The 16,156-nt window shown below is 39.6% G+C and overlaps 1 protein-coding gene across 2 annotated transcripts in view; it reads left to right on the top strand.

Moving 5' to 3' along the window:
* The window catches only part of LOC134641702 (C-terminal-binding protein 1), a 28,164-nt gene extending 15,346 nt beyond the window's left edge, over nucleotides 1-12,818 (top strand). For both annotated transcript variants that reach the window (XM_063494228.1, XM_063494223.1), the window contains exons 2-11: nucleotides 183-337; nucleotides 2,048-2,192; nucleotides 3,278-3,381; nucleotides 3,756-3,858; nucleotides 4,412-4,536; nucleotides 5,977-6,066; nucleotides 6,543-6,673; nucleotides 8,667-8,794; nucleotides 8,958-9,072; nucleotides 10,162-12,818. In XM_063494228.1, the coding sequence (XP_063350298.1) occupies nucleotides 183-337; nucleotides 2,048-2,192; nucleotides 3,278-3,381; nucleotides 3,756-3,858; nucleotides 4,412-4,536; nucleotides 5,977-6,066; nucleotides 6,543-6,673; nucleotides 8,667-8,794; nucleotides 8,958-9,072; nucleotides 10,162-10,357 (1,292 nt within the window). In that variant the 3' untranslated portion in view covers nucleotides 10,358-12,818. The remainder of the gene's footprint in view (nucleotides 1-182; nucleotides 338-2,047; nucleotides 2,193-3,277; nucleotides 3,382-3,755; nucleotides 3,859-4,411; nucleotides 4,537-5,976; nucleotides 6,067-6,542; nucleotides 6,674-8,666; nucleotides 8,795-8,957; nucleotides 9,073-10,161) is intronic.
* Nucleotides 12,819-16,156: the final 3,338 nt, after the last annotated feature.

Raw genomic sequence — 16,156 nt, forward strand, 5'->3', positions numbered from 1 at the left:
AGTGAACGCTGGAAGTTTTAATGAAGTACAGAACAAGTATCCCCATTCCTTTTGTAGGAGATTTACACTGGTGAAGGTGTTTCAGCACCACAGCCTACTTTTCCACCCATGTCTTCCCTGTCTTCTTTTCTTCTTTTGTTCTGCCAATCTGACTCTTTGTCCCTCACTCCTTGTGTTTTTAGGCATCAGGCCCCCCATTATGAACGGGCCCATGCATCCGCGCCCCCTGGTGGCGCTGCTGGACGGGCGAGACTGCACCGTGGAGATGCCCATCCTAAAAGACGTAGCAACCGTAGCGTTCTGTGACGCTCAGTCCACACAGGAGATCCACGAGAAGGTAACATGCTTGAAGTAACACGTACACATAAAATGCAATAATAATTCTATAATTCTATCTGGATGTTTTTGTGTTTCAGCTAAACAGGAAAAAAAAATAACCAGGCAAAGTAAAGCGTTTGCTTTTACTAATTTTGCATATATGGATTAAACAGAAAGATAACCAAGTAGCTGACATGAAACTTGTCACCATGGGGTAAAGGAATAATGAAAGCAACGTCAACCAATTCAGAAACCAGTGATTTAAAACTCTCTTTTCCTGCTTTCCTGACTTAATGATGCTGCCATATCTAATAGGCTTAGAATGCTTAAAGAGATATGAATCAGTAAAGGAATGGCACCAAAAAGAAGATTTAATTTAAAGCTTTAAAATATAATACTGCCTAGCCCAAAAAAGTCACCATCTGGATTTAGCTAAGCAAACAGGTAAGAATACACACACAATGTCAAAAGAACTCAAGGGATTACGACTAAACAGCTACACAGTCTTTAAAAAGTGAGGGTAATCGGAAAAAAGGCTTCTTTTTGTCCCGAAGGATACAGATTGTAGTGATGGAAAAAGTTCACGAGACTTGAGAGGCCCAGATTTACCCTGTTTCAGGGTGATGGGAATGAAGAGATGTGGATGAAGTGATTTACCCATCATGCCCAGTGCTTACCATACAAGCCTGCTGGGGCAGTGTTAGGTCTGGGCTTCCTTCAGTTGGTCAGGTCTACATTCAGAAATGCTATGTGCTCAAAAAAAATCAACTGAATATACCGAATGACGAGGTTTTTCCATCAGGATGACAAAGGCAGGATTCGCCAGACTCAGACTGAGAAGAGTGATTCAGGAAGCATGAGACATTATTTTCACACATGGACTGGCCACCACAGAGTAGAGACCCTAACCTCAATGAGAAACGTTTAACCTGAGAAGAGTCTAAAGTTAAATAGATGATGTTAAAACAAAAGGGATGCACAAAAATCAAGAGTACAAACTTGAATGTGGGTCAGATTCTGCCACAGTCACTACGGATTGTAAATGGGTTTGTATGTCTGGCAGGGTTATGTCTTGTACTGGGTGTCTGCCAGGCGCACCCTCTCTGTGAGCGCGCTCAGTAGGCTACAGTGTGGGAGAAACAGATGGCACTCCCTCCCTCGCGATCCTGCTCTTGCTCTCTGTCTCTGGTTCTCTAATAAGCAGCCACCTCATTGTGTAATTAAAAGGGCTTCTTTACTGTAATTGAACCGCATGTCATTTTCATCCTCTCGCACATATGAACCAGGGGGCTGGCAACATTACAGAAAGATCACACGATTCCTTGAGAACCAATTAAAAGGTGTCGGCTCTGTAATGTATTCAATTCTATATGATAATCTTATCTGCTTCTGAGCCATTAAGGTTATTGTCAGACAATAAGCTAGAAATGATTAAAAATCACTGAGAATTCAGTGTGAATCATATTAATTCTAATATTAGACAGCTCAGTTAGACGCAGTCACCTTATCTTAATTTATCTTAATCTTACTTCAAAAGGCAAAATATCAATGAAATGTAATTCTTAGGGAAAAATAGGGTATGTGGACAACATCAGAAGAAATGATTTCACTACAATTCTGAGAAAAATTGACTACTAATGACTTACAAGCAGATTAATACAAGGCTATAAAAAATAATTTCTTCCTACATGTTAACTTGCTCTATGTGTTGTGTTGTGTGTGCTTCCAGGTCCTAAATGAAGCTGTAGGAGCGCTGATGTACCACACCATCACTCTAATGAGAGAAGACCTGGAGAAGTTTAAAGCGCTGCGTATCATCGTCCGAATCGGCAGCGGTTATGACAACATTGATATTAAATCTGCTGGAGAACTTGGTAGGAACATGCACACATACATGCACATATTTGCATAATAGCAAAATTGTGCTTCCCAGCTGTTTCAGTGCTCTGTCTTAAAGACACAGGCAGAACTGGCACAGATTTTAATTTTCCTGTTAGTAATCTAACAAGAAAGAAGCGTCTCTGACAATTTGGTCTACTGTATTGTTGCAACAGCCAAGTTCGACTTTGTTGTTGCCAAACCTGTTTTACTTGTTCAGCTTCTTATTATATTTTATGTTTTAAAATACTTAAGATGAGCATTGGCGTATGAATTTATTATTCAGTAAAAACCGATCCAGTCTTTGGTATGACCGACTGTCCTTCCTATGCAAGGGGGGGGGAGTGGCTTCATTTAGTAAAGAGATGCTTTTTCCAAAATTAGGCACAAATTTCATCACACTTATGCTGTTCCTTACTTTCTATTGTAAATTTACTCTTGCAACGATGGATGTTAACTTTTGATGTGTTCAAAATTTAAAATAAAAAAGACAAACAAAGCATTTAAAGCAGTTTTTTTGCATGCTTTGGGAACAGAGCTGGCTAAAAACACAGATGTAACACCTACCTGCTGTTTAAACCTTCTGCCAATCACAAGAATCCTGGCTTAAAGAGCATGAGAAGTGAGCCAAATCTGTAAAGAAAGATTTGGAAATTGGAATAATAGGGCCCCTTTAAATAAAAAACAAATAGTTTAATATATGAAACACAAAAAAGTCGACTGCAAGCTGTGTAACTGCATATGACTTAAACATTAAGTCAAATTTTAAACTTCCTAGCTACCAGTTCCTGTTGCCATGTTTGCAAAAAATCTGTAATAGAAAAAAGGAGAACTTTTTTAAAACTCAGTTTGCTCCTGCAACAGCCTGAACTTTACTAACTTCCCTTATCTTCTTCTACCGAGAGCCTCTGCCATTTTAAAGTGTCGAGTAGTTTTGTATTTTGTACAGGGAAAAAAAAAAAACTGCTGACACCTACAGCTCGTACTTCCCCACAAAAATAGCTTTCACCAAACTTCATTTCTCTCTCAAAATGATTTTTAAAAGCTATTACCAATCCTTATCTGCTTTCTGGTCCAACAGGCATAGCTGTTTGTAATATGCCAGCCGCCTCCGTGGAGGAAACGGCAGACTCCACGCTGTGTCACATCCTCACCTTGTACCGACGCACCACCTGGCTGCATCAGGTTTGTAGCTCCGTGTGGCTGATAAAAGAGTCTCAAATTAAATGGATTTAAGCGACTTATTTTAAATGTCTTGGTTAGTGGTGTGCATTCGGTTATCACAATTTTAGTTTCGACAGTTACTAATCAGAAAAATTGAAACGTTCATTCATTTTCTTTAGAATGTGGCTGTATTTGAAAGACGTTGATGTAAGATGTAGAAGGTACAGTAAAATGATTTGTTCCTCAAATCATTATTTAGACTTATCACCTGAAACGACTTAGACTTTGGTCATTGAGTCCAGATATTATGATGTATGGCTGGATCATGTTCAACTGTAACGTTTGTGTGCTCTGCCTTGTATATGCGTGTAATAACTAATTGGTATTCGTGCCAGGCTCTGCGGGAGGGGACCCGTGTTCAGAGTGTGGAACAGATCCGCGAGGTGGCATCGGGAGCGGCGAGGATCAGAGGAGAGACCCTGGGACTCATCGGGCTCGGTGAGTAACAACACAAAGACGAACGTATGCGCAGAAGAGCTCAGCAATACACACCAAGGTCAGCATGCTGAGGTGCTCACAGTGACAATACTAACACGCAGGTACAATGTTTGGTCAGCTGGTCAGAATGCTGTGCTGTCTGTTTGTTTTTACATTTCCAGTGATAGAACATTTGTTCTGTCGTTTCTAGTTTGATTTTGGGAAGTTTTGTCCTTAGCTCAGCTAAATTGGCTTCCCAAGGGGTTACTGCCAATAAAATATAAGCGGATTAACCAGAAGCAATGCAAATCTCTTCCATGTACCTTCTAAAAGGTTTTTCCAGTAATAATGAGCAAACGTGGGTAGCAGTCAGAGAATCGCAGTATGTAATTTGTGTTAGCAAAAGACAAAAAGCGGAATATTAGATGCACGTGGATATATTCTATTGTGGCTTCTTTTTAATAGCACATTCAAATGGTTTTATATATCTATATGTTTGCAGTTTTTCTAGTGCCCCTGCATGAGTATTGATGTTAATGTAATTCCACGCCCGCGGGTATTCCTGTGTTTCTAGGTCGAGTGGGCCAGGCTGTAGCCCTGCGAGCCAAGGCCTTTGGCTTCAGTGTGATTTTCTATGACCCTTATTTGGCTGACGGTGTAGAAAGATCCCTGGGATTACAAAGGGTCACCACACTACAGGTAAAACACACACTTGTGAAACCATTTTATATTTTAAACATCAGCCTCTTTTCACCTTTGTCAGCTCTTCTGTATAATACAAAAAATCCCCCAAAACATCTTTTAACAGTTTATTTACCATGGAGTCATTATTTTCAAATGGTAACTCCATCACTGTTTATGCTGTGGAAGCACACGCCATTCACAGGGTACTCCAGACTCAACACAGATAGAAAAAATAAGCTCCGCCCAGATTTTACCACGTGCACGTCACATCACCTTACTCCTCAACCATTTGGAAGAAAATCGAAATGGTTAATGAAAGATTAGAATGATTATTCTGATTGATTATTATCTGATTGATATTGAATGATTATTTTTACAAATTTTGGAGCCAAATTTACAATAAAAGTCCATTAGTCCTGTGTGAATCTTGGTCAATAGAAAGTTAAACTCATAGGCAGCCTTTTCATACTTCTGCATCCAAAAAGTCCTTGACATCTACAGGCATCGGTCGTATACACTATGTGACACTGAGACCATAAAAGAAGTGAAAGCTAATTAAATTCCACAGCTAATTTGATTTTGAGTGGATTTAAGGGCTACGTTTAATGAAAAATTGCAATGGCTTGTGAGTTACTACTGAGAATCGGATTTTAAGGGGAACGTGCTATGCTCATTTCCATGTGCATATTTGGTTGTTTTCACTGATTTTCACAAGAAAGAATCCTTATTTATACATATACACTAATACTAATATATACATATATTTACTTATACTTACCTATACTTATATTGGGCTTTGGTGTATCTCCTCAGTTCATGCTTTGTATGATACAGGCAGTTTTAGCTCTTTTTCCTTTAACTTTATTCTGACTGCCTGCCCGTAAGTAATATGTGAGCACGACCCCTGAGCCCAGCTCTGACCGTATTAAGGCTATTGTTGACAACATAGAGACCCAACAGTGCCACAAATTGGTAGAAAGCCAGTGTTTAGATTAATGTGAAGCTATAGCTGTCACAGTATACGCATGACAGAAAATGAGGAGAAGCAGAGCAAAATGCACCTGTGTCAAGAATGATACTTATTGCTTTGCACAAATATCAGCAAAGCACCTGTCACACAACAATGCTCACCTGCGTGTGTGCCAAAAACAATTTCCACTCAGCTCGTATTTAACCAATAAGAGCTCATCACTAGCACAGCATTTAAATGGATTCAGACTAAATCCTCTTTTTACAGGGAAACAAATCCTTTGTCTCCAATTCTCTTTGCTGACAAAAATGCTTTCTCCACAATCCGCCGTGACAAATAGGCATTTATTGCAATGGTGCTGTGACCACTGTGTGTGGAAAAGGAGAGACGCCACCTCGCGCTAAGTAACAGTAACTGTCGTCTGGACCTGGTTCAACATTTCTGTTGGGATTGGGATTAAGTGGCTCCTTTTTTCATCTCCTCAGGATCTGCTCTTCCACTCTGACTGTGTGTCTCTGCACTGCAGCCTCAACGAACACAACCACCACCTGATCAATGACTTCACCATCAAACAGGTAAAGAGGGGCATTCGCACTCATCACCCAACACACGCAACACTGAGCAGGTACACGGAAGCATAAATGATTTCTTTATCCTCACATCAACTACTGAGTCCCATAGCCATAAATATTAAAGCGGCCTACACCCAGGGAAGCCCACCATTTTACAGATTAATGAGGTTCTGTACCACGTCTGAAGGACTATCAGATATCGGCTTTTCCCCTTAAAGGATTTTAGCTTTAAACACTTCTACCCTAACTGGGAGAGGATAAGTGAAAAGACAATTGCTCAGTGTGGGCCCATAAAATATTACTGGAAATTCTGCACTGTGAGGAGAAAATGTGATTTCTTTTTTTATTAGCTTTACTGAAAGGGATTTGTTTCATATTTAATATCACAGAGTCTTTATGTACAGGGGCACCAATCTTAAAATGTAAATGTGGTGTAAAGCTCAACTGAACATATATCACTGACTGTGTGTGTGTTAAAGATGCGTCAGGGGGCGTTTCTGGTGAACACAGCAAGGGGGGGTCTGGTGGATGAGAAGGCTCTGGCTCAGGCCTTGAAGGAGGGAAGGATACGTGGAGCTGCCCTGGATGTTCATGAGTCAGAGCCTTTCAGGTAACCTCCTGTTTTAGAGCTAACTGCTAGCTATATTTGACTTTATCGTTAATGAATTCATGAATTATTCCATCAATGCTACTGGCCACTTTATTAGGTATGTATTCAACTGTTGATTAATGCAAATATCTAATCGGCTAATCGTATGGCAGCAAGTCAGTCAAGGCAACCATCAGAATGTTAAAGAAAGATGATTTAACTAATTTTGAACATGGCATGGTTTTGGTGCTGGTATTTCAGAAACTGCTGATCTGCTGGGATTTCACACAACCATCTGTAAGTTCTTGATGCATTCTCAATCATCCAGGAAAGTGAATCTCCAAAAGTTGAATCTGTTCATCTGGACGTAGCGTTTTGTGGGAGAAACGTTTCGTCACTCATCCAAGTGACTTCTTCAGTCTCAGCTGACTGCAGGTTTCCCCAATCTTATAAACAGTACATTTGCATAATGACTGAAACCAGCCCACTGAAGGAACCTCTAGCGAAGCGGATGGCACAACACAGAAGAGCTACCTCGTCAGGCCAGGACTCTGCAGCCTATTTACACCTACAGGCCAGTGGACACTCTTTCAATGATGAGGATGTACACACCCTGGACAGGGAAGAACGCTGGTTTGAGCGCGGAGTCAAGGAGGCCATTTACATGAAAAGGGAAAGACCATCTCTGAATTGAGGAGGGGGCCTAAGGGTACATCTGTCACCATCTTACAATGCTGTGATTGCAGCCATTCCCCAACTCTCTGTGAATGGTACTCATGGCCATTGATCAGTGGTCTTTGATCAGTGGGTTTTGGTCAGTGGTTGTTGATCAACGGTCATGAGAATTTGCATAATTATGATTAAGGAACTGACCTCCCAGCCCATTGTTCCTTCAGTGGGCTGGTTTCAGTCATTATGCAAATGTACTGTTTATAAGATTGGGGAAACCTGCAGTCAGCTGAGACTGAAGAAGTCACTTGGATGAGTGACGAAACGTTTCTCCCACAAAATGCTACGTCCAGATGAACAGATTCAACTTTTGGAGAACCATCTGTAAGGTTTACAGAAAAAGAGAAAAAAATCTATTAAGTGGTAGTTCTCTGCGAATAAATGCTTTGTTGATACCAGAGGTCAGAGGTCAATGGCCAGACTGCTTTGAGCTGATAGGAAGATAACAGTAATCTCAACTAACGACTCAGTGCAACCAAGGTATGGAGAAGAACATCTCTGAATGCACAACCCATTGAAACTTCAATCAGATGGCCTACAGTAGCAGAAGAGGAACAGGACACTGAGGCTAAAACTCACAACAGTTCACCAAATTTGGATAATAGAAGATAATAGAAGGTCTGATGAGTCTCAATTTCTGCTGCAGTCTTTAGATGGTAGGGTCAGGCTCTGAAAGCATGGATCCGCCCTACCCTGTATTGGCGTGGGGAATATTTACTTGGCACACTTTAGGCCCTTGCTGTCAAGCGAGCATCATTTAAAAGCCATAACCTAGCTGAGCATTGTTGCCTACCCTCTCTATCCTATCATGACCAGTGTACCCATCTTCTGATGACTGCTTCCAGCAGCATAACATACCATGTCACGAAACTCAAATAATGTCAAACTGTTTTTTTGAACATAGCGATCAGTTCATGTCCTCAAATAACCTCCATAGTCAGCAGATGTTCATCCAATATTACTCCTTAGAGATGTGATAGAATGGGAGATTTGCATCATGGATTGGCAGCTGACAAATCTGCACGATGGTATCATATCTTATGAACCAAAATCATTGTTGAATATTTGCAGCATCTTACTTAATCACGGCCATGAATAATTAGGGGCAGTTTACAAAAATGTTTACTAATTTTATGTTTAATATCATGGTATTCAATGACATTTGTGCCACAGCATAAGTCATCAATCAAAACAAAACAAAAGCCTTTTTATGAGTATCACTAAGTGGTGCACAAAATCATTTTGCTGCAGCTCAGAGTGATTGTGCTGCTTGTGTATTTGTCAGTTTCAGTCAGGGTCCGCTCAAAGATGCCCCCAATCTGATTTGCACACCACACGCTGCCTGGTACAGTGAACAGGCATCACTGGAAATGCGAGAGGAAGCAGCCAGGGAGATCCGAAGGGCTGTGACAGGTAGTGCACACACACGGTCACAGAAACACAAACCTTAGCAGACAGCATGACTTCTGATGAAAAAAGTCCAAAAAGTGGTGTTTTAAGGAATTCCATGCTTCCTGTCGAGGAATTTTAAGGGCCTTCTTTCCTTTTCTTCTATCCTATTTTTCTTTTTTTTTAGGTCGCATCCCAGACAGTCTAAAGAACTGCGTCAATAAAGAGTTCCTCACCCAGAACAACCACTGGGCAGGTGTTGACCCAGCTACCGTCCACCCTGAGCTCAATGGGGCATACAGGTAACAACCAGCAATTACTTGACTGGGTTTTTAGTTGTTCCTTCTTTTGGTATTATTGCTACATATTTTCCAACTATATGGAAACCTTAACCCTTAAGCTTTCAGGTTAAAAGAGCTACAATCATCAGTTGATGTTTGTGTTGGTCTTTCAAATGTACTCGAGCTTTAAAGGAGCATGTTGCTGCCCTGTTGACTTCCAGACTGTTAGTACTCGCAGATGTGATGACAGCTCTGACTACACACGATAAGAGAGGTCGCACGGCAGTCTATAATTATACTGATGGGTAGACAGCGTCGCTGCCTGCCATGAGGAATTCAGCCAGGCAATGTCAGCACAACAAAACACTGGCTGCTGGGGTATTGAAAAGTGCTTGCAGGGTGTATCACATCCTGAAATAGCAACACAGTTCAGCTTACCAAACACTGCACTACATCTACTACGCAAAGCACTGTTTGGTGATGTGAAGAAGGTAATAAATATCCCACTTATAATTATTAGTTTATATTCAAATTAGATTTCTGCAAACCACAAAAAATGGAGGCCAAATTTCTGTACGTACAGCAAATCTAAATATTCAACAGCGACACATAGTAATCAAACATGCTGTCATAATCGGAAGTAGTGTCAGTGTTATTGTTTTGCTAGTTTTCTGGATTTCTGTTGCCTGTGGGGTTTTTAAGTGGTCTTTAATGTTTAACATGTGACATGGTTATGTCACTCTTTTATCATTTATGCGATTCCTGTTTTTATCCATTCTAAGATGTTTAGTGTTTAGCTTTGTTTTTGTTGAGTGCTTGAAATGAACGACCCCCTTGGTGGGGGTGTCCTCTTGGAGCTGGACCTTAGATTTATTGACCCACCCTGTAATCATGTGAGTCATCGAAGGTCATATGACCCTAGGTGTGGGTTATTACTGTCTTGGGGTCAAGGTGTGAATCCTTTCTAAGACACTACCCTGTGAGTTATTAAGGTTGCATAAGTTAATTTACAAAAATGGCTTTAATCATATTAGTTTAACTGTATTTAAGATGACTCAGTTCTTTTTATTCCCTCAGATTTTATTCTCTCCCCATGTCTGTTACCTCCAGGTATCCCCCAGGAGTAGTGAACTTGCCATCTGGCGGCCTCCCTCCCCCTGTTGAAGGCATTGTACCGAGCGCCGTGCCAATCGCGCACACCCTTCCGCCCGCCGTCACACACCCTCCTCACGCCCCGTCTCCTGGACAGAACACAGTGAAGCCACCAGAGGGCGACAGAGAGCAGCATCCAAATGACCAGCTGTAGCCCCTCCACAAACACAAAACACACGCGTTCCCGTGTTGTCTAGTGACTGGTGGTGGTTGGCACAGCAACCGGTGTCATTGCGATAAGTTCTCTAGTGACAAGTTGTTATCAGGTTTGGTGTCAGATTGACTGGTTGACGTCCCAATTACAATCAATTCAAGAACTCTCTAGCAACTGGTTTCCAACAGCCGGTTCACACTCCAAAGAGGAAGACAAGGAAGGTGGTAATGAATTAAAGAGCAAGGCAGCTGTCTGCTGCCCCAACCAGAAGTTGGTCTTCCGATCACTGGATGAGCTTCAGATTCTGTGCCAGAAGTAAATAAAAAAACAACAACATAACAATAACTATCTGTTGATTTGGGAAAAAAGACTAGGATCAAATTCCTCTGTCATAGACTGTAGTGTGTCCAAATTTAGAGGGGCGGGGTTTATGTCTTTCTCTCTTTTCTGTGTCTTTTCCTTAGTTTGATGTACAAGCAAAGTTAGTAGGTTATAAAATGAATGTAACCTGTCTGTGTACAGTTTTAGACTTAAAGCAAGAAGATACTGATATCTGTATTCGAGTCTTAACAAAAGCAAAGGTGATCTCTCTATGTAGCTGAACCAGTTGGAGAATACAATATCCGTTTTTTTATTTTAATATCCCCAAATTAGCAAGCCCCCCCAAAAAGAGGCAGCTTTTTGCACACCATCTCAGGAAAGTAAGTTTCCGCAGTTGGTATATTAATTATTTTTTGTTTCTTTTTGTTCTTTTTTTTTTTTTTAGTTTTTTTTTTAAAAATTCTTTTTTTATGCCACTTAGTGCTTTTGTTTTTCTACCTGCTTGCCTTTTCGTGTCCCGCTACATTAGAAAAAGAACTTTAACAAGAGCTAAAGTTGAACTAATGTTTGCTTTTGTTAGTTATGTTTAAGGGGCATGTGACTTTGCTCTTGGGACTTGTCTAAATGCTTGACCCAAATCAAGAGGGTTGTGGGAGGAAAGGCTGCAAGAAAGCGGTAAAATGGTATGCCAAGGCTGGGAACTTATCTCCTTGTCTCTATTAATATATATGTCGACAAAATGATGCACTGAGAGCTTGTAGCAGACCGCACTTTGAGAAACAAGGATGTTTATCTTGTCCTGTCTAATGATACAACAGTACCCCTATCACACACAGTAAATGTGCAGGTCATGGAGCATGAACAGTTTGATGAATCACTGAGTCATGGTTTATCATGCTGCAAAGTCAGTATATTACTGAAGTTTCCCTTGCAGATATAGATCTCTCCAATCAGCCCGTAGAGTTGCAAAACACTCAACTTTCCATTTGAAGTTCTAAACTCACTCCCAGATGTCACATCTAGTTAAGCAAAGTTATCGTTTACTGACAGATGAGAAACAGTCATGCGCATGAACTTGAATAAAATGAAATCTTCATACTGTTTAGGACATTTTAAAATACAAAGCAAAGTCAGTAAATAAAAATAAAAATCTCATTTATCCAGACTACTATCCCTTTAACATTTCAAGATGGGTCCTTCCTTGAGTATACCGTTTAGCCACTCTCTGTGGCCTCTGTGTCTATGTGTACATATGGTGTTCTGCCTGCCTGTGTCAATGTGAGTTGGTTGTATCTGTGTCTAAAAAAGCAGCACTGGGAGGAGGGGTGGTGGCTTGTGCTCTCCACAAAGCATCGTTACAAAGACTGCCATTAACAAAATACTTAATACGAACTATAAACACCTGAAATTGAAACTGATTTCAAACTTAGCCTAGCAAACTCTCAGAAATTAAATCTCTTACAGGTTACATTCCCACAAAACAAGAAGAGTACAGTGTCATGCAAGCGTAAAAATCTGCCAAACCCTTTTCTCGCGTGCTGATGTTAACCAGCCATCTGAGTGAAGGTGCTTTCTGATCCCCTCCTACCAGCAGCTGAGTAGTAAAAAAACAGTTTACTGTTGCCTACCTGGTCTTCTTCATGGTTAGGTAGTAAGCGTAGCAATCAGGGATGGAAATTTTGCCAGCGATATCCGAAAGGGGCGCCTCATACTGAAGGTACTGCCAGGCTAGAGCCCCAAAATCCTCAACATCATGCTGAACTGTTTTGAACTTGAATCTTAAACTTTCCTCAACAGATGCCATTCTTTTTCTGTGGACGAAAGTCTTCTGCTTGTTTTTTTCTAAAACAAACTGCAAGCATTCCTTTATTAAAATGATGGGCGCCACATCAGATTAGCTTTTTAAGTGTCGAGGTGCTCCTTGAATTTCCATCCCTGGTAGTAACACACAGTCCACTGTTGCCTACCTTGGTCCCCTTTATGGTAAAGTAGTAGGCGTAGCAATATACAGTATACATAATCTATATTCTACAGTAAATATCATTATTTTTGGTCAAAACTGACAACCTGACAAAGATACGTTTGTGACTGTATGCATTTGTATGAATTATTTTAAAAGAAATAAACTGTGGAAAGGTGATGGTTGTTTCCTTAATGCCAATTTGTTTGGTTTTAAGGGGAAGTTATGGGTATGTACAAGAGTATGAGAGAATTTCTGATTTAAAGTAAGCATGAATTTTGGTAAATTTACCAAGGAAAAAAACTTACTGAATGTTTCTGGAACACACACCACTATTTGATGTTTGAAGCTCATTCTTTAAATTATTAAGTTCAAACAAAGAATTGAGTGGTCAATACAACACGATAAGTAACTGTTTTATTAGTTTAATAATTGTAAGGTAGGGTAGTTAGTCCAGCAATGGGCAGCATAGTGGATAAATTTGTTATCTCCCTGTTAAGTTTCAAATCTATACACCACGAGGTGACCAACTCTCCTAGTCGAAGTTCTCAACTGGGATTTCCAACTTGTAAAATTGAAGCTATCCAACCAACTGCATCTTAAGAATCTAAGACGGTGGCAGTGAATGCAAATGTAAATGCCACTGTAAAGCATAAGCAATCTGTACTGGCAAGTGTAATTGTGAGTTTCTAAAAAAAATACATGGAGAGGAAGGACTGAGCTTTATCCCCCCAAAAAACAAGCATCACAGTGTACTGCTAGACATGCACGAATGGCTAAAGAGCAAAACAATCCCTATTTTTTCTTCCTTTTCCAACTTTACTCCTTCAACGCGCTCAACTGGGAAGTGAAGTGACTCCCAACTCTAAAATCAGATGTCCAAGGTAAATGGGACACAGCATTGAAAACCAGGTTTGTATCAAACATCTATATATTAAATACTCAAGCCATTTAAAGACTTGAGTGAATACAATTCTATAGCTTAATAGAAGCAAATGCAGATAGGTGACAATCAAACGATATGATCGCTCTTCCTAGTTTTTTTGAAATTCCAGCAGCAGCATTTTGAAGTAACTGTAATGGTCTGATGGTCTTTTTAAGGAGGCAAAAAAACATTGCAATAGTCAACCGAGAATAAGAATTAAAGGGATAAACAAGCTTAATTATTATTACATAATATTATCCAGAACAGGAAAGCACAAAAAAGTCCTCCTTTATGCTCTTCTACTAAACATGACAAGTACTTAAAACTGGTGTCACATTTACTACTACACTGCTCAAAGGTGGCACATTAGATAGGTTTCTCTTTTTATAATTAAGCACAACACACTCTGATCTTTTTACTTAATCAATATGATTCATTTGGAGTTATTCAACCTTGAATATATATCCTACTTTATTCCACTAGATGTCACCAGCACAACTGCAACAGCCACTGTAACATCCAAGCCAGATGTAACATCTGAATCTGCTCTGCTACCTGCATGTGTTAAATGTATTCACACCAAATTTATGTTCATCTTTGTGTCTTATTCCAGACTTATACCACACACCTGTGTCACATTATATGTGTGGGTGTCAATATTTCTTGCTGGACTGCTCAGCCAAGCACAGCAGTTATTGGCTGCTCAAGCAAAAAGCCTGGTGCGGAATATTAGGTAATAGCGTGCAATCATTAGAGAATTGTTTATGAATTATATTTTACACTGTTCAAGAGTGAACAGCAGATAGAAGAACAGGGCATCAAAATAATTACTTAAAACTCTCAAAATCAATAAAATGTCATCCATATCACTGGACTTTTGAGTGAGCAAACAGGGAGTCAGATGTCTTTGCAAATCTTGTACAAGCTACGGATCCTCAATAAATAATGAATTTCATTTCATTTCAATTCAAAAAGAATAGAAATCTATCACCTATGAGGCAGATAGACGTAAAGTTAGGACCATATACTTTTCTGAACACTGGCATAATTTTTGTAATCTCACCTCTGTACACCAACACAGTGCAGTCCAAATCTGACACTCAGTATGTGAGTGGTGTGCAAACTTTATAAACGCACAGTATTGGCTATACGTGAGTTCCAGCCAAATTTATACATAGTCTATTTAGAGGCTTAAATTAATTGGACAAATTAACATAATGTGAAATATAATGACTACTTTTAGTACCTGCGATCAATGATCACCTGAAGTTTAGAAATCAAGGACATCACCAGCTCTGCTGGGTGTTTACTGCAGCTACGTTCAGTTGCTGCTTTTTTGTGGGTATCTCCTTCAGTTTTGTATTTAGTAGCTGAAAAGCATGCTATATTCTGAAGAGGTAGGTGACTGCCTTTGCCGTTGTAGAATATCCTTTTTCTTCACCTTCAGAAACTCTTGGGTAGCTTTTGCAGTATGTATTGAAAACACTGATGGAATACAGAAAGGTGAAAATTTAAACCGTAACATTTAATAATAAATAGAACTTGAAAGTTCAAAAACACAAACAATGTCCACTTTCACAGAGTCTACGGTTATTTTCAATAATGCACCAGAATAGCTGCAAAATAGAGCCCTGGTGACATTTTATGTTGGGTGCTGAAGAACAGGACTTCGACAGAGTTTAATGCTAGCTAATATTAAATATATATGATTAGAAAAAAACTTTAAAGACATCTTAAAGATATTAAAAAAAAGAATAATCTGCCATTAGGTAAATATTTTAGCTTTGTCATGATCAGCTATTGTGGAGCAGCTGTTAAGTTCTAAGCTTTGAGGGTGACTTTTAAGTAAACCTAGCACACCGGCACACTCTCTTGTGTAGGGAGGACACAAATGCACAAATCCCATACATTAATAAGAAATATAAAGGATAATAATTAAGGGTAAAAAACAAAGAAAGCTTAAAATACAGTAATTAACAAATACAACCCTGATAGTAGATATTGAGACACCTTTTTTGGGCTTGACACTGAAATGAAAACACGAAGAAGTTACTAATGGGAACTTAAATTTGTTTTGGTTACTGATATGTGATAACTGTTAGTACAGAAAATGAGCTTGTGCAGATGTTTGGTTTGGAGCTAGGTTTGACTGCTTTGATAAGATGTGTAACTAGTAATATGAAGCAGGAGTATGCCTCAGTGACTTTCATTTTGTCAAATTAGCTCTCTAAGGAAATAATTTTGGGAACTCCACTTTACTCTAGATTGTTACTTTAGATAAATAAAGCCCCCAAATGGAAGAAACAAATGGACGAAACCACAGGAAGAATAAGAGAGGAGGTTTCCCTCTCCAAGGCAGACAGATATGCATCAGAGGCTGCAGTGATGATGTTACACAGAAAGGAAAAATACAATACAGATGGTCAAGTTATAACATTTTTATTAGGTATTATTATAAATGTATTATCAATTTTAAAGCGTTGGGGGTTTTGTGTGGGTTTCTTTTAGGTTTTGTTCTCTTTGCGTGATAAAGCAAGAGATTTAACCAGGAAACAACTGAATATAATGGTGTAACACGGATTCCTTGTTATCT

Source organism: Pelmatolapia mariae, linkage group LG2, assembly GCF_036321145.2.
Source record: "Pelmatolapia mariae isolate MD_Pm_ZW linkage group LG2, Pm_UMD_F_2, whole genome shotgun sequence".
Classification (NCBI taxonomy): Eukaryota; Metazoa; Chordata; class Actinopteri; order Cichliformes; family Cichlidae; genus Pelmatolapia; species Pelmatolapia mariae.